Genomic DNA, 22,562 nt, shown 5'->3' with positions numbered 1-22,562 from the left:
AGATTGAACAATAAGCTACTCTGACCCAGGGATAAGTATTAGGAAACCAGAGTTTAAAATAACATCACAGTCATTTCTGGCAGTCTGAAAAACTGTGTGCATGCCCAAAGCAGTACCCTCTCAGGAGCAGTCAGAGTGAGAACCTTCATGGTATTTGTACCCTGGATGAGTGTGGGGCAAACAAGTAAAATATCTCAACTGTGATAGCAGTCTTCAAGCCACCCCATACATCCAGTGATAAAAGAATAAAAATATAACTGACTAAAGGGTTCTACACATATCCTTTAACCAGCAAACAAATGGCCAAAGGTAACTACATCTACTCACTCCCTATGGGTAAATGAGGCAAAAAGATGAAACTAAGATGGATGTGAGACAGATGTAAGGGATATCATCAGAGACTGCATACTGCAGGAGAAATAGACTTTACAGAATTATTCCAGTCAAATCATAAAAAAAAGCTACTATATTACTCTACTTGATCTTTTAAATTAAGTGAAAATTTTAGAATTGAAAGTAACTCAAATGAAATTATTTCAGTTGGCAGAAGAAAAAGAAATCAGTGACGTTGAAAATAAGTCAATAGAGGTACACAATCTTAACAACAGAGAAATAGAGCCAGGCACAATGACCCAAGCCTATAATCCTAACATTGCAGGAGACTGTGGCAGGGAGAATCATGAATTCAAGACCAGCCTGGTCAACATAGCAAGACCCCCATCCCCCTCAAAAAAAAGGAAAGGGAAAAATAGAGAAATATGAGACTTGACTTAAGTACATCAACATATAAATAGTGGAATAAGGGAACCATCAAAAGGAGAGAGAAAGATGCAGAAAGGATATAATAGTTGAAAATTTCTCAAATTTGATGAAAAATTTTATACAACCAAGTAATTCAACAAAATCCAAGAAGGAAAAATGTGAGGATATCCACACCCAAACACATCCTAGTTAGAATGTTGATAGACCGAAAATCTTGAAAGCAGCAAGGGAAAAACAGCTCATCACATGTAAGGGAATCCCAATAAGATTAATAGCTGACTTCTCATCAGAATGAATGAGGGGGAAGTAAAAAAAGAGATTGAGAAAAAACAGAAGTCAGTAAACTACAATCCCAGTGAAGTTGAAAAATGTTCAACAGGAGTAGTTGAATAAACAAATTGAAAATGCAGCAAGAAGATTTTGAGTTGTTCATTTATTCATTCAGTAAGCCTACAAGTTGCTATGCTATCCACAGATTATTTCCCTTTTATTTAGTATGCATCTTGGAATTTTTACTATAACAAATTCACCTTCCTTATCATGACTTATAGGCTCACCTAATTAAGGCTGGCATTGCTGTATAAGGAAAGCCAACCAGAAGTTACAAGGAAAATCAAACGTATTTCTATTCTGCATTCTTTTGTCTTGTCTGAATTTACAACAGCCATTTACCTAGGTTATTATTGTGTAGTTTTTAAGAACAACATTTACAAAGTCATACCTAAAAATTTCCACTTGCCTAGCTACCATTAATTATTTAATATTAATACATTCTTCAAATTCATTACTACTAGTAACCAAATTAATGAGGAAGTAGTGAACACTACAGTTAAGCACATGAGCTTTGGAATTAACTAACAATACTCATTGTAATAAATGAAGATTAACTGACATAATGAATGTAAAATATTTAAAACATTACCTAATAATAAGTATTAGATTAATGGTAACCTAATATTTTTATCATCATTATCATCTTCCATAGTCAGACTTAGATTCAAGTGACAAAAATTTATCTACTACTAGAGCTTACAAAATAGGAAGTTATTGGCTCATGTTATTAAAAAGACCAGAAATAGATGTGCTAACTGAATCTAAGTATACCAAACTATTTCAACAGGACTCTTGTCTCTATTCGTTCCTTGGCTTTTTTTTATATATTGACTTCATGCTCCCAGCTTTCCCCTCGTGGTAATAAAATGTCCTATATCTTACTAGCTAACTAACTATGATTTTTTAAAAGTGTATCTTTTTCAATAGCTGCAGAAAAGTTTCAGGTAGTTTTCACTTGTCTTTCATGGGTTACATGGTCCTTAACTAACCATGTGTCCAGGAAAATGAAATTTTCTGATTGTCCAGGCCTTCACCTGGCATATGAGAATATCTTCATCCAACACATCTACCCACAGTGAGTAAGAAAATGATTTCCCCAAAGGAAAATCAAGGTATTATTTGTAGAGGAAGGTGGAATAAATAATAGGCAAGCCAAAGCAGCAGATTCCCAACATTGCCTATGTGGTACCATATAGTAATACAAAAAATGTTGTGATTTTGCCCACAGGAAAACAGTTGAAAGTGAATCTTAAATTGTCATCCACTCAAGAAAAGCAGTAGTTTGTGTTCTTCTATAAGTGAATAAACAAATGTTCTACCATATTAATGTACACAGATTGTTCTGTTGGTAAGGATGTTGCATAAAAAGTATACCATCTCAATTTCTATATAATTAAATAGTTATAATACTTGAAGAAAAATACAACTGAATTTAATTATCATGAGAAAAAAAAGTATGGCTAAGGTATTAATTATTTCAGGCAGGGTGGTACAATAGAAACAATAGAAATAAAAATCACAAGACATTAATTCTACCAAATATAGTAATAAGAGTATTCACGCAATAAGTACTTGTGGTATCTGGTATATATTTTCTGATGTTTACTGTCATAGTAACTCTATGAGGTCGATAATACTATGCTCTTTTAATAAATGAGGAACCTGAGGGGCAGTGGTTATTTATATTTGTCCTGTATAACACAGCTGATAACTGCAGGATTTCATTCAGTCCTGTTTGCTTCCAAAGCAGGTGGTTTGTTAAAGGGCTGTGTGACTTAATCTTTATTTCATGTTTCTAAAGTAAGAGACTTTGATTTAATTGTATCTAAGCATTCTTCTCAAAAATCCCATGATTATTTAAGGGCTCACCTTTAATTTGTCATCTTTAATTTTTAAATGTCTGTTAAGAACTATTTCTAATCAGTTAGAATACCTTTTATTTTTATGTCTGTTTTCAATCATGGACAAAAAAAAAAAAAAAAAAAGAATACCACTCTTTTGGTGAGAACACTTTTAAATGTGCATGTCACAGTCAGTACTCTGTATAACCATGAAGGAAGCTGTCCAATTGACAAATGTTCTTCCACTGGGGTCTCACAAAGAATAAAATTTGGCAGAGACACAAAGTAATTAATGTTAGAACAGGAGAAGAAAGCTCCATCTGCATTTCAGCTCTAGGGTACTATTTTATGTGTGAAATGTTATGGATTTGTATATTTGTGTGTGTGTGTGTGTGTGTGTGTGAGTGTGTGTGTGTGTGTGTGTGTGTGTGTTGCCTTATTGCAATTGTGCCAAGCATAGCTCATCTTTCTTGGAGTCTTTTTTTTTTTTTTAACTTAACATTCAATCTAAATTCTTATAAATACTTAAGCTATGAAAATGTACTTATCTGCTACAATTAGCTTACCTCATTTAAATTATATACAAGTTCAAAATAAAAATTGGAGTTTTTCTGTTTGATAAACTTACTTTTAAACTGAATAAAAATATAAAGCAAAAATGATACTGATATTCAATTTGCTGTGTTAAATGTACTCATTCTGTATGAAATCAAAATGTGAAAAAATAGAGAATGTGTTACCATAGTTTTCTTTTTTCAGAAATGAAATATGTAAAATTTATCTGAAAACTGAACAGCATTAAGCAGATATTACCTATTAATAATATAATAACAACTGGAGGGAGTACAGTGTGGGAATTCATGGTGTGGGCCTAGAGTAAGAATATCTCTATTCATATTACAGATTCAGTTAGTATAAGTCAATGTCCATACCTTTTATTTCTTTGAAACTTTACAATTTTCTTATCTATAAATAGAAATAATAATGCCTTGGGATTATTATGTGGATAATGCATGTAAACAAGATAATGCATGTAAAGTGCTATACCTGGTACCTAGTAGGTACTCAGTGTTTGCATTTCAACTATACCATTAATAATACTACCTCTACTAATATTATTCAGTTACAAACATCTGAGAAAGATTAAGGGACTCCAAAATCCTTCTGTTTCTGTTAGTCACTGTTCTTAAGATATAGTGATATGGGAATGAAACTGAGCATGTACATTTTAGCTACCTGCAATTTTATCTTGTAATTTAGTCTAGAATTTCTAAGTACTTGAAAAAACTTATAACTGGCTCATGAGAAAGTAAAGTGAATATTGATGTTACATTTAAGTTTTGACTTTATTTTTGCTTAAAGTTTTTATTGTAGAATATTTCTGTTTTTCATTCAGCACCTGGTTATTACAATCCTACACAGGCTGTGCACAGTGTACTAAGTTCTCATGTTAAAATATATAATATATATAAAACATGGCTCCTGCCTTTAATGACCTTAATAAATTCAAAACTAGAGATGGTAAATAATAATTAATTTATTTATTTATTAATTTATTTATTTATAATTAAATACTGTGGTAGACAGAATAATGGTCTCCCCAAAGATGTCCAAACCCTAATCCTCTGAACCTATGAATATGATACCTTAACATGGCAAGGGGACTTTTACTTGTGTGACTAAGTTGAAGGACCTTGAGATAGGGAAAGTGTCCTGGATTATCCACATGCACCAAACCTAATCACATGGGTTCTTAAAAACAGAGAACCTTTCCCTGTGGTAGTCACAAGGAAATGTCAGTTGCAAAAGAAGTCAGATGCTGCATTGCTGGCTTTAAATTTGTAGAGAGGGGTCAGGAACCAAGGAATGCAGGTAGCCTCTAGCAGCTAGAAAAGATAGATAAATATGTTCTTTCCTAGAGCCTCCAGTGAGAAACTCAGTTCTGCTAACATGACATCTAAAATACAGAACTATAAAATAATACATTTTTGTAGTTTTAAACCACTAAGTTTGTTAATAATTTACTGATTTCAAAGGAAATCAGTAGTCAACAAAGATTGATATGCCCCTACCTCATGGAGCTTATAATACAATTAGAAAAACATTCATCAAATAATCACACAAATTTGCATTAAATGATAATTCATTGAAAGAGCATTATATAATGCTGTGAGATAGAGGTAAAGCTTAAACTGAGAATAAAAGAAGAACATGCCTTAATTAAGCAAAGAAGAAAGTAAAGAGTGCGCTAAGCAGAGAAAACAGCTTGTGCAAATCCACATGACAGGCAACAGTATGGCCTACCCAAGAAGCTCAAAGAAGGGCCCTGTGAGTGGAACAGAAGACAGGGAGACTGATGTCAGAATGTGGCCAGACCCTCAGATAAGAGCCAGAGTAAGCATGGCCTCATAGATCATGTTAAAGATTTTTGGCCTTATCTTAAAAGCAGGTGGAGGTACATGATTGGATTTACAGTTTGACGCGATCATTCTGACTGCCGTGTGATTTACATGTTATGAGGGAGCTAATGGATGTGTGCTAGAGCAGCATTAGAAAACTATTGAAATAATCAAGGTAGTAGATTGTTTCAGGATTATAACAGTAGATGGAATAGTCCATATATTTTAGGGATATTTAGAAGGTTAAAAAAAAAAGATGGTGATGAGCAGGATGTGGAACTTAGAGAAGAAATAGGAACTTCTATTATATGCTCTTCTGATATCTGCATAAGACAGACTAGTAAAAACTGATACTTGTTGGAGTAGTTTTATGTCACTATAGGCATTTCATTCTGTCTGACCATATCCACTACTCAAGTGATAATTTTTTAACACAATGTTCTTGATTTCTTATCTTTGTAATTATTCTACTAAACTATACCAATTTGTCATTTTTATAAATGTTTAAGAAATATAAAAATGTACCAACTGATGGAAAGAAAGGAGGATCAAACTTAAGTGATCAGAACCTTGCAGGTCTTTATCTCAATTATTATTTTGAGTGGAATGCTGGTACTAGGTGCTAGCAAAGCTTATGAAAACCAATTGTTTATTTTTCAGTAACTTTACAAATTGTTAATAACTTGAAATTGGCCACAGTGAGAGAGAGTACTTACACAGAAATTGGAAAACACTGTAGAAATGGCAAATTTTACATACCTCCTCCCTCTCCCAACAAAGCCTATTGTTAAACATTTACCAGCACACAAGTGTTTGTGTATTGTAAAATTGATGTGTGAAGGGATAGCTTGGTACAAAAAAAATAATAATAATAGTAGTATTGAGATTGACTGTAGTCTCATAGATGTCAGTATACTACCCATTTTCTTGCCCATGTTTTCCAGTGTCATCTTGGAATCAAACCACCTGTTCAGATTCATTTATTTTTCTTTTTTGTTTTTTTTTTTAATTTTTACAGACTGCATTTTGATTCATTATACACAAATGGGGTACAACTTTTCATTTCTATGGTTGTGCATGATGTAGATTCATACCATTCATGTAATCATACATGTACATAGGGTAATGATGTCTGTCTCATTCCACCATCTTTCACATTCCCACCCCCTCCTCCCTCTCATTTCCCTCTACATAATATAAAGTTCCTCCATTCTTCTCTCACCCCCCACCCCCATTATATATCATCACCCACTTATGGGGAAAACATTTGGCCTTTGGTTTTTTGGGATTGGCTTATTTTACTTAGCATGATATTCTTCAGTTCCATTCATTTATCTGCAAATGCCATAATATTATTATTCTTTATGACTCAATAATATTCCATTGTGTATATGTACCACAGTTTATTTATTCATTCATCTGTTGAAGGGCATCTAGATTGGCTCCACAGTCTAGCTATTGTGAATTGATCTGCTATAAACATTGATGTGGCTGTTTTACTGTAGTATGTCAATTTTAATTTCTTTGGGTATAGACCAAGGAGTGGGATAACTGAGTCAAAAGGTGGGTCCATTCCAAGTTTTCGAAGATTCTCCACACTGCTTTCCAGAGTGACTGCACCAATTTGCAACTCCACCAGGAATGTAACTGTTCAGATTTATTGCTGGATCTTTTGATGTTTCTATAGAACTTCATTTGTAAAGATGCATTACTTTTAGCATTATAAATTCTAATTTTACCCTTCTCCATTAGATTGTCCAAATGAAGAAGAAGTGCTACAGTAAGGTGGCAAATTTTAAGTAATTATTTAATCTGGAGTTCATTGTGCTGTTTTCTCTAATTTTGTGTGTACTTGAATATTTTTTATAATTAGAAGAAGCAGCAGCAGCAGTAGCAGCAGCAGCTACAATAGCCAGAACTTGTCCAAATTTGTCCTTACTGGGTCTTCTACTTCTAGTCTTAATTCCAACAAGTTTTTTTAATATTCTTTTTTTAATTTGTTCTTTTTACTTATATATGACAATGAAATGTATTTTGACATATTCATACAAACATGTAATACATATTACAGTCTTGTGATTGTACCTGATTTGGAAATTCACTGTGGTATATTCATATATGTATGTAGGAAAATTAAGTCAAATTTATACCACTGCATTTCCTATTTCTGTCCCCCTCCCTTCCCTTCATTCCCCTTTGTCTTATCCAGTGAACTTCTATACTTCCCCTCCCTATCTTCCTGTGTTGTATTAGTCAGGATTCTCTATAGAGGAGCAGAATCAACAGGAAGTATGATTATAAAAAAGGGATTCACTAGACTGACTTATACAACCAGAAGCTGGGTAGTCCACAGTGGCTGTCTACAGGCTAGAGAGCTGGAAAAACCAGTAGCTGCACAGTTCAAGAGGCAGAAGCCCCAGAACAAGAAGGATTAGTAGTGCTACTCTAGTCCGAGACCAAGGTTTCTGGAAACTACCTGGAGAATCATCGGCAGAGTTCACTTTGGAAGAGTGAAGAAGCGAGAGTCAGATATCCTTAGAGGATTAAAGCAGTGATCAAGAACCTGTTCAAGAAGAGGCGAGCTTGCATCTGCATCTGCTTCCTTGTTCTTCCAACTTTTATTCCATCCTAGCCACCATCCTATTGGACAGTGCTGCCCACTCCGGGGGAGGATCTCCACTTCAGTTCACTATCCCACATTCCAGTCATTCCTAGACACGCCCTCATCGACACACCCAGAAGCCTCTTAATCATCAGTATCTCTTAATCCAATCAAGTTGACAATTCAAATTAACCATTACACATATTATGGTTTAGCATCCACATATCAGAGAAAACATTTGGCCTTTGGTTTTGGGGGACTGGCTTATTTCACTTCACATGATATTCTCCAGTTCTATCCATTCACTGGCAAATGCCATAATTTCATTCTTCTTTAAGGCTGAGTAATATTCCCATTATATATATACCACATTTTGTTTATCCATTCATCTGTTGAAGGTCACCTAGGTTGGTTCCATAGCTTACCTATTGTGAATTGAGCTGCTATAAACATTGATTTGGCTGTGTCTCTGTAGTATGCTGATTTTAAGTCCTTTGGGTGTATACCAAGGAATGGGATAACTGGATCAAAGGGAGGTCTGATTTTAAGTTTTCTGAGGAATCCCCATACCACTTCTAGAGTGCGTGTACCAATTTGCAGTCCCACCAGCAATGTATGAGTGTACCCTTTTCTTCACATTCTCACCAACATTTATTGTTACTTGTGTTCTTGATAATTGCCATTCTGATTGGCATGAGATAAAATTTCAGTGTAGTTTTAATTCGTATTTCCCTTTGTTGAACATTTTTTAATAAATTTGTTGACTGAGCATATTTCTTCTGTAAAGTGCCTGTTCAGTTCTTTTGCCCGTTTATTAATTGGATTACTTGGTGTTAAATTTTTTGAGTTTTTTAAATATCCTGGAGATTAATGCTCTATCTGAGGTGCACCACCAAATGTTTTTATAAGAGCTGTCTCCTCACCTGGCTTCTAGGTGTTAACCACCCCCTGCTTTGATTTAAGTGTTGAAACACCTACTTCCTCTCCTGAAAAAAAAAATGCACAAACATCTGTTCATTTAATTTGTTTTACAGAGAATTTAAAGTAAATCTTCAAAGAATACCTATCATATCAGATGAGAGTACTTTCTTTGTACTAAAACCGCAAAAATACTGGAAAAAAAAGTCTTAAAGAACTTCAGTAACAACCAAAAAAAAAAAAAAAAAACCCTGTACAATGTGCAGGTAGATTACAAGAAATCAAAAGAGTTTAAAAAAAAAAGGAACTTTAATTGAAAAGTAAATAAAAAAGAAGCCAGAAACAATATCAATAATGCTAAATACTTGAGGAGTTGAGAGAAAGATGAGGGACCAAAAGAATTACAAACTAAAAACTCTTCAGATTCTCCCCTAAAGAAAAGAAAGTCTTAATATCAGGAAAGTACAAATTATCTTATTGTAGTATATTATCATGGAGCACATAAAAGTACAGAAAGGGGCTGGGGTTGTGATTCAGTGGTAGTGCACTCACCTGGCATGGGTGAGGCCCTGGGTTTGATCCTCAGTACCACATAAAAATAAAATAAAGGTGTTGTATCCTCCTACATCTAAAAAAAAAAAAAAAATATATATATATATATATATATATATATATATTCATAATAGGTAAGTTATGGAACCAACCTAGGTGAGCTTCAACAGATGAATGGATAAACAAAATGTGGTGTGTGTGTGTATATATATATATATATGGGAATATTACTCAGCCTTAAAGAAAAAAAAAGTACAGGAAGATGAGAAACAAAAATTAACCCAATCATAGCTTAATTGACAAAGGAAAAAATAATGTAAAAGTCAAGTTTTTTTAATAAAGGACAGATGAACACATAAATTATAACTCCAAAGAAAATGATAAGAATTTAAAAAATCATATAAATCCATTTTATGGATTAGAAAACTGAAACTCAGGAAAGTAAAATAATCAGCACATGGTCACTCAAATTAAGTTTTTTAACCTGGTTTTATTTTTTTCTTTAAGGCTGAGTAATATTCCCATTATATATATATATATATATATATATATATCACATTTTGTTTATCCATTCATCTGTTGAAGGTCACCTAGGTTGGTTCCATAGCTTACCTATTGTGAATTGAGCTGCTGTAAACATTGATTTGGTTGTGTCTCTGTAGTATGCTGATTTTAAGTCCTTTGGGTAATTTTATAGCACATTGTTTTTCCCACTCTCTTTCTAATGAAAATTAAAATCAATTCCTGTAGTGCTTTGCATTTTACAAAACTTACTAGTATATGGGAAAAGCCCACTTCTTAAGTCATATTGAAAATCACTTTGTCAGACTACTTCTAACAAAAAATTTTTCCATTCTCTCTTCCCTTAAAGATTTTTTTTTTTTTTTCGGTACTGGGGGTTGAACCCAAGGGCACTCAACCACTGACCCTCATCCCCAACCCTATTTTGTATTTTATTTAGAGACAGGGTCTCACTAAGTTTCTTAGTACCCCGCCATTGCTGAGACTGGCTTTGAAACTCGAGATCCTAGTGCCTCAGCCTCCCGAGCCTCTGGAATACAGGCATACACCACCACGCCTTCCCTAAAGATATATTTTTAAACTTTAATATAGAATAGAAAATAAGACATTATAAAGCCTTTACTTATTTATTTATTCATTTTTGGTGCCAGGAATTAAACCCAGGGTACTTAACAACTGAACCACATCCCCAGCCCTTTTTATTTTTATTTATTTATTTATTTATTTTGAAAAAGGGCCCTGCTAAGTTGCTGAGGCTGGCTTTGAACTCAAGATCCTCCTACCTCAGCCTCCCAAGCCACTGGGATTACAGGCGTGTGCTCAGCAAGCCCTCATGTTTAAAATGAAAATAAATATTTTTAGTTATTTATGGATAGAAGACTAAAATGATCAAAATAAAGGAATGTAAATTTGATGCAGGTGTGAAAAACACCTTAAGACTTCCTCAAATTCAATAGCACTTTATGGCAGCTTCTTGTCCAAGTTAAGAAGTACTACAGTAAGGTGGCAAATTTTAGGAATTATTAAATCTGATTTGGGACTGGGGATATAGCTCAGTTCATAAAGTGCTTGCCTGTCAAGCACAAGGGCCTGGGTTCAATCCCCAGCACCCCCCGCAAAAAATAATAATAATAATAATCTGATTGATATGTATGTAGGAATTCATTGTGCCCTTTTCTCTAATTTTGTGTGTACTTGAAGATTTTTTTAATTAAAAAAAGAAGCAAACTGCAATAACCAGTTTTTCCCATAGCAAATCCCTTCTTCCTTCTCCGCCTATACAGTGTTGACTTGGTTCCTCTATTAGCAGAGCTGCTTTTAACAGGGAACCAGAAATTTTTGCAGAATTCTGAAGGGTAGGTATATTAGTCAGTTTTTCACTACCTAAGAAAATACCTAAAACACCTTCTTGTTTTAATAGTTAACTTTACTTTCATTTGACCTGCACAGAATATTTATGAGAAACCTTCCTTGTTTGTAAGTGAAACGCTGTGCCTACAGGTTTTTTAAAATATGAGTAATTCTCCATTTTACATCTACTGTGAATTCTACAAACAGTGTTCAGTAATAATTTGAATCATGCCTCCTCAAAATCTTAGCTTTAATGTTATTATTACATCACCTACATGACATGGTTTTTCTTTTATGATTGCACTAGAGTCTACTGAGGAGATTGAAAGCATACCAATTATTTTAACAAAGATAATAAGTGATTTTTAAATAGGTGTTCAAGAAAAAGAAAAACCAGAAAGAAAACACCAAGGTAATGATCTTCAAAGAATGGTCACCACACCACATCTTAAGTATCACCTGGAAATTTGTTTGAAGTGCAAATTCTTAGACTCCAGGCCTCACCCCCAACTTCCTGAATCAAAAACCCTGATCGGGTGCCCAGTAGTCTGTGCTTTAACAAGCCATCCAAGGGACTCTAATGAATGCTAAAGTTTAAAAACCACTGCACTAAAGTTCATAGTGATAGCAACAGCAGTCAGAAGCAACCACCACTCCTAGAACTGGAGCAGTGAAGAAAAGAGATAAAATTACTAAAACTGAGAAGATTGAGGAAAGACCTCCATGAAGCTAAAACTCAGACTTCTGAAAACAGGTCATTGCTTAACCAGACAACAGTGTCTATGAGTTCAGAAAAGGGATACCATAGATATAGGGACCAGATATCTGAGGAAGAGGTAACGATGCGTTGGAACTGATATCTAAAGAATGCACATTGGCATAGATTCTTTAATTACTGAGAAACTTCCAAATTGCAATCAGTTGCTGCTACGAAAAGGATTCACCACTGCCAGAGCTGAGAACTGTCACTAGAAAGAGACTAACAGGATCAAGAGACCCATCCAAAGCAAACAAGAGAGGAAATCTCTTTTTTCTTCATCACCTTTGCAGTGTTGCTTCAGTTCCTGTTATTGGTGGAGCCTAACAGGGAACCAGAAATTTTTTGCAAAATTCCAAGGGCGGGTATATTAGTCAGTTTTTCATTACCATAAGAAAATGCCTAAGACAGGCTAACTTTATAAAGAAAAGAAGTTTTGCTCACATTTTTAGATGCTAAATGGCATGGTTCAGGATCTGGTGAGGGCTTCCACTTGACTCCATCATCTCATGGTGGATTGCTTCACAGGAGCACGTTCTGGAAGAAGAAATTAAGGGGGAGCAGGAAGCCAGAGAAACCTGTTTGGGGACAGACTCAGGCTTTTTTTAACAGTCCTCTTGTAAGAACTAACCAGGATCCCACAAGAAGTACTGTAATTCCTTTTGAGGGCATACCCCTAGCTGACATATGACCTCCACTGGACCCCATGTTAAAAGTTTCTCTTCCCAACATTACACTGAAGACCATGCTCTCAACATGAACCTTTGAGGTGACAATGTGCAAACCTTGAAGTAGATTTGAAGCTAAAAGAGACAGTAGTTTAAACTGGCATGATGGCCTTAATTGTAATGAAATTGGGAAATAATAGAAACAGTATTTGTGTATGTATAATTGAATATACCTGAACATTTTCTGGGACACTGACTTCTAGATAGACTTTTGGCCTCATTGTACAAAATTAATCCTATTTTAAAACTAGTTGTTTCTCCCAATGAGATTAATGAAAAGCATTGAGGACCTTTTTAACATTTGGAGAGGAAACTATGCAAGGGCTTACTCCAAAGTCTGCCTAGCGGAAACTAAGACTGAAAGATCACAGCAATAATGACTGAGGATAGCTCCTGTCAGCTGAGTTCCAGTCGATGTCAAAGGAATGTACTAAAAAGAAGCTTAACAACACAAAGTAATTAGGAACCCCCTCCCTCATAAAACAGGGAGTAACTGAAGAGGTTGTTATGAAAGTATGATTACTAACAAAAGAAATACAAACAAGATTCATCATTTATGCAATCATCTTTGTGTAGTTCCAGGAAACTAAAAAAATGAATGGAAATGAGTCATCCTTTTACTTAGTTTTGTAAATCAGTGTTGTGGTAGTTGGGGATTCAGTTTGTGATTATTCCACAGAAATCAATGAATTAGTATCTTCTATGTTCTTGAAAGGTGAGTATAGACACAGCATTGTATATGTCAATTAAAAGGAACATTCCCATTGTATTGAATTAATGTGTATTTATAGAATGATTATCAGACTATGCCTACTATTTTTGAGAGGTAAAGAACTATGAAATAGTTGTTATTCTTTAAAGTCATTTATGTAGTTCCCATTTTATGTTCATGTTTTGTTTTGTCTTTTTTTTTTTTTTTTAAGGATATTGAAGAATCACAAAACCACACTGGTGATTCTGTTGGAGATGACTACAAAAAGATGGGAACACTTTTTGGTGAATTGAACAAAAGCCTCCTCAACATGGGCTTCACAAGGATGTATTTTGGAGAACGAATTGTGGAACCAGTAATAGTCATTTTCTTTTGGCTTATGCTGTGGTTCCTTGGCCTACAAGCCCTTGGACTAGTTGCTGTTCTTTGCCTTGTCATTATTTATGTGCAGCAGTAAAACTTGGCCAAATGAATTGTTAGTGACATTTTGGTAGCCATGTATGTAATTGATGAAGTTATACATTTGGAAGCCAAAAAGGTTTGGCTTGTTCAGGTTGTGTGCTGGCTGTTTTGTAATTAAATCTGTAAGTATGTTGTTTAAAGCTAACCTCAACTCTTGATTTTAACAAGGTTAAATATATATTTTGAATATAAATTAGCTTATTCAAAACTCTTTTTTCATGACTGTGATCTGTTCCCATATTTAGACACCTCTAGCCCCATGCCAAATTTTAAATAACACCACCAGTGAGCAGGGAAAATAACAGGATATGGAGTTCAAATCAAGCAATATAGTTACTATAAAGAGTTCCAATAAAACATTTAAAGGAAAAAGGAATAAACAAGCTAAATATAAGTTTTAATTGGAAAACTGCTTTACCCCCACCTCTATCAAATAATCTCATATTGGGAATTAGTTGTATTTCTATTGTCCCTGGTTGGCCCAAACCAAGTAAATGATAGGTATCCTACACTACCTGAATATTGTGATGAAAATGCATAAAGCTAGCACATTTTCTGAAAACTAAAAAGTATATGTTTATTGTTCCTGGGGAAAGTCCTCAGTATAAATAGAAGTTTTTTATAATGCAACAGTTGCGCCTGGAATTTCTCCAGTATATCATTTGAAGTTTTAGACTATTTTGGTGCTAATTACTTTTTGTGAGTTTTTTTAAGTGTTTCACAAACCAGGCCTATAGTTGGCTATACCCTATGGTAAAGCATATTTTCTTGTATATAACAACAAGTTGCATATTTTTCCTAGAGAGACATTTTCAGTGCATTTTTTTCAATAATTTATAATTTTATAGTTCTTTTATAATAATTATTCTAAGATTTAAAACAATGTGTTTCCTAACTTGGCATGAATTTTCTCCCCCAGAAGATGGTTCTATATTTTACTATTGTTCTAAGAAAAAAAGTCGGATCAATTTTCCTTGATGTCTATATTAGAAAGTATCATATTAAAATCAGATGCTTAAATTGGGAAATTAACAACCAATTCTAATATTCTTACAAGGCTAAAGCCACGTCAGTACTTGGCTACCCATGTTATTAGTGTGTCTTAATTCAGCACTGTGGGGTGTGATATTTAAATAAGCATTTCTTTAAGTACATTTTGGAAGTGGAAATGACTGATGGTATTTTGGATTTTGTTAGAGAACCTAAAATACTTTCCTAGAATCTAATATGCTTTCATCTCAAAGACTATTTGAACAAGGGAGAGGTAGTTAAGATAATTATTTAGGAATTCCAGTTAAGAAGGAAAACAGGACTTGGGGACATTTTTATCTTTGGTAGGGCAATAACTAAAGCATGTAGAGTGTTTAATATTCCATTTTGTAAAGTTTTTACCCAATCCAGTTTTTAAAACGATTCTGTGAATTCTCAGTGTCTTCCATTCTGAAACAGAAAATAATGAAAAACATTTAACTTAGATTTCTTAAGTCAGATAATACTAAACAAAAATACCTGTCAGGGGCACTAAAGTGTATTGTACATTTGTATAAATACAGGCCTTTTAAAACTGACTTTTAAAAAACAGAAGACTTTGTATATTTCATTGTGTTTTTATTGGGTTTGCAATATTTTTATAGTAACCTTTATGAACTCAGTGTAAGTGCAAGTTGTTTGAAAAGGTGTTTTCATTTGTGTACAGTAGAATTGTAAGATTTTCTAATAAAAGGTAGGGGATTTTGTATATCTGCATAAAATATTAATAAGTAATCTTTTCTAATATTACCAGGGATTTTAATTTCTGTTTAGAATACAAAAAGACATAGTCTACATAATAACAGATATGGTTCCACCAGTACCTACTGTTGAAAATATATAAAAGGAAGTTCTAATAGTTATTATTTAGTATACTGTCAATACTATGCATCTGCATACTGGTGTTAATAGGGTATTATTAAATTATATAAAGAAATAAGGACTATTTTGCTGCTCTTCTTTCTTCATATGTTATTGGTTAGGGTAGTATGCCATCAAGTCTTTTGGTTTGATATGGGAAAAAAACTACTTATTTGATGGAGATAAAATATTTTCTTTTGTGAAATATTAGAATGTAGATTGTGCTGATATCCTAAAATGAAACTGGTAAAATTTCTTTGGTTCATGGTATAAAAAAGTAGATTGAAAATTATTCTCAGTGATTTCAATGGCAAATATAAGGCATTTATAGAAACTTTTATTGCTTATGAATAAAGAAATAGAAGTTACAATGCTAAGGCCATTAGATTATTAATGTATACATCACTATACTGTCAGACCTCAATTCAAAGAAAAGGTCAAAATCCACAAATAACTATGACTATATACAAGAGTAAAGCAATTATCCTTAAAGTAAGAGATTAATATTTTGTAGAATTCAGTCCTTTCATATCGTGCTGTATTATACAAGGTATTTCCTGTATCTGTTCACCAGTTACATCATTCTTAGTCCAGGTGTGTGCTGGAGCCAGCTTGTACTAGCTTGCAGGAGCAAAGTGTATATTTTTTCTTTTCTGCCTTCAATGACATCAAGTTGGTAGCTTAAATTGGCTGTGGTGGGAGTATTTATATCATAAAAATTGGCAAACACTACAAATCAAGGCTTTTTTCTTCTGAGAAGTCAGTTGTTAAAAATACATCAGCATACCACTGATTAGTCACCCTTGGAGGCCATATTCCCATTTCCTCTCCTTCACACAAGAAAGGAAAGAAAAAAGATATGTTTTATGAAACAAAAGAGAGTGCATAGGTAAAGCCCCAATGACCCATCCAAAACTGTATCTAGATCTTTCCCATGTGAGGATTAGGGGCCATAGTTATCTTCTGAAACACATTTCTATTAATCACATTTCAATCAGAGAATATCTGGGTTGTCACTGCAAATCCATGAAAGACTATCCAGGCAATCAGAAAAAGATAAGCTACAGAACAGTTGGAGCACAAACCACGGAGTAAGTAAAGTTCTGTTGTGATATAAATTCAAAATAGAACTAGGCATTGATCAATCAAGGGATGTTTGGTGCATAGGTTATATTTTAAGTTAATTTACAAATCTTTATTTCAGGTTATTTAAAATTATTTCATTATTGGTTTACGTCTTTACAAGGTAAAGGAAGAAGGGAAAAAAAGTCAAGTAAAACTTTCATACCTGTTAGAACCTCTAGTAATAAATTTAGCCAAGAGGAATATAAGCTAATTTATAAATTAAGGCTTCAGAATTATTGGTGGATATGGGGTCTTTCATAACTCCTATTTTTATGGGCATATTTATATGCCCAACACTTAATTTTTGGTGTTCCTGGGGGGTCAGTCAACAGCCTTCTCTCTCTCTCATCACTCCACACATCACCTAGAACAATGTCACCACTCCCATGATTTCAGTTGCCATTTACATACTAACAATTCTTGATCTGTATCTCTAATTCAGAGCATTGGACAGAATTTAAAAATTCATCTATTCAATTGTTTGCCCAATATTTGCACCTGGTTATCCCATAATATCTGAAATTAAGCATGTCCAAACAAGGAGCTCAGCATCCTTCTAAATCTTTTCTGCTTATGATTCCTTTCTCAGCAAATGGCATATTCCTCTCCTCCGTGTTCAGATAGGAATTATAGCTGGCATTTAACTCCTGTTTCTTCTACACTCCCCACATATTACCAAGTCTTCTCTACTTTATTTCTAAAAAATGATTTAACCTTTCTATATCATTCCCAGCATCACTATCCTCATCCATACCACCAGCATCTTACCTGGAATGCTATTTTAGAATCCGAATTGGGCTTCCTGCCTTCATTTTCCATTGTATAATTACAGTAATATTTCTAAAATATAACTTATCTTCTTAATCTAAATGTTTTAATGGCATCTTGTTGCCATTATGATAAACTTCTTATTCATTAATTTATTTTACAGACCCTTCATGAAATGTTTATTTTTTGAAAGAGACATGCTTTCTTACTTCCCAATTTTTGTACATACTTTACCTTCTATCTTTAACCTCTCCTCACCAGACTGACCTACACCTGCACAGCCTCAACTTGGACATCATGTCCTCCAGGAAAATTCCGACTCCTTAAATCTAGTTTTAGTTTCTCTCTATGCATTTGCTTCCTCATTATGCAGAATCCAGTACTTCCTCCATTAGGCAATAGGCTTCATGAGGGCAGAGAACACATCTGTCATGTCCTTAATTACATTGTGAGTGCCCAGCACAACACTTGGCATATAAAATGTGCTCAAAATATTTGTCAAATAAATAAACCAACTTTGTTCACCCATGTTTTCATGTTCTTCCCATTGTCCATTATAACAAAGAAGATCTATAGTTGGTTGTACTTTAGAGTTCTTTGACTCCAAAATATAGTTTTTGTGCATAGAGTGGTCTGATGTATACATTATAATGTTTTAAAGTTTATTCACTTTTGACGGAAGAATATTACTATTTGCATACTATACACTTGCATTTTTTAGGAGAAAACATATTGTCATTGTTGGACTAGGTCAAGTTACTATTTCTCAGAAAGAGTGTTTTACAATACATGTGATCACTGATGCTACTACAATTTCTATTTTTGCAGTATTTTTCAGTAGACCTTTATCTACTAAATTTTAATTAAAAAAAAAAAAACTCTTAAGCTGTAAGCAGGGATTCTTAAGTATTTAAACTTGGTATTTTAGGTTCCAGAATACACTGTTACACTATAGCCTAATAGCCCAGACCATATATGTTAAATAACATATATATAAAGTACTTTGTTATTCTTCCTAATAAATAAGACTCTTTTACAAGCCTGCATTCTGAGTATCTCTTCTGACTACTTATAGCGTGTCCTAATCTGTTAATTGCTGTCACATCAAGTTTGAAATGGTCAAAACAACAGCACACCTGAGGTTGACTAGATATGTGTACTTTCCTCATCTCCACTGCTAAAGTAGAAAGCCAAGGCCTGATGTGTGTAGATGACTTCTTAGGCAACAGAGAATTAGGAAAATCAAGAAAGATCAAGATCAGCATCTGCCTCCAAGCTTTATGTTGCCTTGACCATTGTGTAAGTTAGAATTATTGAGTGAACTCTGAGGAAACATGCTAAAATCCATAACATTGATATACCTACAAAATTCAAATTATCTTTCCAGCAATTAAAGTTTTACCACTTAATCTTTCATCAGCTTAATTAGTTGAAAATTTCCCTGACAATTGTCCAAACTACCACAGAAAATAGTGATGTTCATCCTCAGACTAAGCCTTTTTATTATTGACTTATCCCTATATTACAAGAGTTTAGTTGATTATATAGTTTTAATGTGAAATGTCTTTAAATGGAAGAAATTAAACATTTATATGCAGTATTACTTAACACTATAATTGACATAAAATCTTAATTATTTTTCTAGGAGTAGAGGTTTATTCATATTTGAGAATGTGTGCTGTCTACTGAATGCCCTTCTCTGGTATGTCATAATTGCTTCTGTTAGTTGTTTTTGCAACTAACAGGAATATTAAAAATGTAATATGCAATATTAAAAATAGCAATGATTTTATTATTTGATGCACTTTTCTATTTTAAGAGGAACAGATTATGCTTATAAATGTGACATAAAGGTTAAGATGAAACAATTACAAAAGGGAAACACGCTCCCTGGATATTGGTTTAAAAGATGAACTAAAATGAATTGTTCTTGCATAAAACACGGTTAATATGATAACTTTTCATATTAGGCAAAGCAGTTGTTTACTTGTGGAACCAGTGGCTTTCAAAGGTTTTTTGTTTGTATACTTTAAATGAATTCTTACGTGAATACCTGATAGGTGCTTCTCAACTTACCATGGTATATCCTAACAAATTCAATGTAAATTCAAAATATTCTATGCAAGAGAAAAATGACTTAGTATACTTACCCTACAGAACATCATAGTTTAGCAACACAGTACACTGTAGAGTTGATTGTTCACCCTCATAATTGCGTGACTAAGAACTGTGGCTCACTGCCAGCGCCTAACATCTCATGAGAGTGTCTTGCTGCGTATCACTAGCCCAGGAAAAGATCACAATTAAAATACTATTTCTACTGAATTCATATTGCTCTTGCACAATTGTAAAGTTGAAAAATATGTTGATCATGTTAAGTCAGAGACCACGTATATTCACATAAATGATAAAAGTAGAACTTTGAATTTGCAGTAGGTCAAGTTCTCTGGGAAGCAGACTCAAGAAATTAGCATGCAGGAATCTTATTGGGGAGTGCTCTGGAATCAGCAGATGAAGACAGTGAAGGCAGAGTTGGGCAAAGGGAGTTAAACATCCAGTCACAGCAGGCCTCTGAGACCCTATGAAATGCTCTGAAACGCCCCTGGTCCTTCAAGGTTGTTGCATGCTGGGAGAAGGCAGCTCTCCTCAGCCAGAAGCAATTTTCAAAAAGGGCCAACAGCTGGAGGTTGTCACCTAGCCACCACCTCCCAGCGGCTATCAAAGTAAAGACTTCAATTCAGAAGGGAGGATCTGAGCAGCACAACACAGCATCTACTCTAATCTCTATACTTTTCTCATCTCACTCTCTGTGGTACCTGAGTCCTTTCCATAAACCCTACTCTTCAGAGTGCAATATGAAAGTGACTAATTTAAACCATTAACTCATTCAAGATGACTAAAAATAAATTGAGGGCTACAGCTTTTCTACTGTGTTGCCTAGCTTCTCTTTTGAGGGTCAGTTCTTCAATTATGATAAACTCTAGATGATTCAATAGTATGTCTAAGGTCCAACAAAGACCTGATAGTGTTTGGAATAGGTGAAAAAATGACTGACAGAAAAGGCCACTACTTAAAGTAGGAAATCCATGAGATTTTATACACTTAAGGTAATAAGTCCTTCAAATGGCACCTCACAAGACACCAGGAATATCCACCAGAGCATATCTAGGGAAACAGGTTCAAGTCTAGATGAGGTGTTTCCAACACTGATTTGTGCTTTCTGACTCCTTTGCCAAGTTCCCAATACAGTTTTAATTCTCAAACTTTTGAAGCATGTTTGCAATGAGATTTTTCAATGAGAGAGAAGAACTCATTTATAAAGAAACCATATCCTTGTCCCCCACCTCCACCCTAACATGCCATTGCAACTGATTTATGACTTGGAAATTTGGCCCTAATCATGACTTTCCTATTTATTTTTAGCACAAAGGATCTCAACAGCCAAATTTAGTAATGCAGTAGGCATTACTTAAAAGAGCTTCCTCCAATCTTAATCCATACCGTTTGGGAGACCCGTAAGAGTAATTTTATCTACTATTTTTATCCTTGGAATCCTTAGAGTGGCAAGATCAAGCAAGACAATGGCTCCAAGCCAGTTTTGTGCTAAAACTACAGCAATGATTTTCCCCTTGCTTAAACATAGTACAGCAATGTCCAAACAAACATTTAGATTAAAAGATCTTTTTATGTCAGGCTTGAATTTTAAGACTTGGTTCTGCTATTTACTAACAGTAGAATTTGTGAGTATCATACCTATACCTCTTTAAACTTAAATCCCTCATCTGTTAAATGGGGTAATTATTATAACTGAATAAATTATCACATATGTTATCACAGTGCCTTGCATACTGCAAACTTTCCATAAATGCTAGTCATTATTATTAAATATAAACATTCAAACGAAGAAAGGTAATGACTTTCACTATCCATGGAGAGCTCATATGCTGAGTCGTTAAAGGTTTAGTTTTGTTGCTGTCAAAAGATAGAGAAATATGAGGGAATTCTATAGTGATATCCTGTTTCCAATTCTTTCATTATTGAAATCTTTGTGAACTCTCATATTAACTTTAACTGTTAGTGCTTCATGAATTAAAATGATCATAAAAACAAGGAATAAAGAACCCAAACAGTTGATGGACAAAAATGGTATGTGCTCTGTGCAAACACACCTTCTTCAACAAGATGCTTCGTTTTCTTCAAACGCTTACCACAATACCATGCATTTTCTGTTGCCCTTTTCTTAGTAAACTTAGGTGCAAAACCACATTCAGCAAAGCACATAAAATTCTGCTGTGAGTTTAGACATTTACGAAATGAAATCAATTCTGAAAATAGTATTTTTACTCCATTGCATATGCCAAGATTATTATGATATGTTTATACAATCACAGTGTCTTGCTTTGTTTCAAAGTAAAATTTTTAATTAATCCACTGGTCCATATTTTTAATAACACTTAAAAATGTTTGGCCAATTTACAAATAATTATATCCAGTATAATCTCTACTCAAAATATATAGCCTACACCAGTATTCTCACCTAAAAAATCCAACCCATGCCAATACAAATGATACATTCTGTATATAAGAAGATATAGTATAAGCCAAGAAAGGTATTAATATGTAGTATTAAGAAGAGTATTGTTAAGATTTTCACAAGGTCTTATCTTTTTAGTCTGTGAAAACACTGCCAAATACAGATTTTGATGTTAGCCTTTCTCTGTTGCAGCAAACCTTCAATTAAGTTTTTCCATTCTGGACTCCCCTTTCCTATCTCCTTTCCTTTCAAGTAATTCTCCTTGCCATAAAAATAGAAGTTTCTCAAATCAGATGTTTATGGATAT

General features: G+C 34.0%; 1 protein-coding gene across 1 annotated transcript in view; it reads left to right on the top strand.

Moving 5' to 3' along the window:
- The window catches only part of Fam241a (family with sequence similarity 241 member A), a 37,058-nt gene extending 18,291 nt beyond the window's left edge, over positions 1 to 18,767 (top strand). The window contains exon 2 of the mRNA XM_047567345.1: positions 13,688 to 18,767. Within this exon, the coding sequence (XP_047423301.1) occupies positions 13,688 to 13,933 (246 nt within the window). The 3' untranslated portion in view covers positions 13,934 to 18,767. The remainder of the gene's footprint in view (positions 1 to 13,687) is intronic.
- Positions 18,768 to 22,562: the final 3,795 nt, after the last annotated feature.

The sequence above is a fragment of the Sciurus carolinensis genome, chromosome 10 (genome assembly GCF_902686445.1).
Source record: "Sciurus carolinensis chromosome 10, mSciCar1.2, whole genome shotgun sequence".
Lineage (NCBI taxonomy): Eukaryota > Metazoa > Chordata > Mammalia > Rodentia > Sciuridae > Sciurus > Sciurus carolinensis.
The sequence above is the reverse complement of the archived record's forward strand: the minus strand, read 5'-3'. Positions and strand labels throughout refer to the sequence as shown.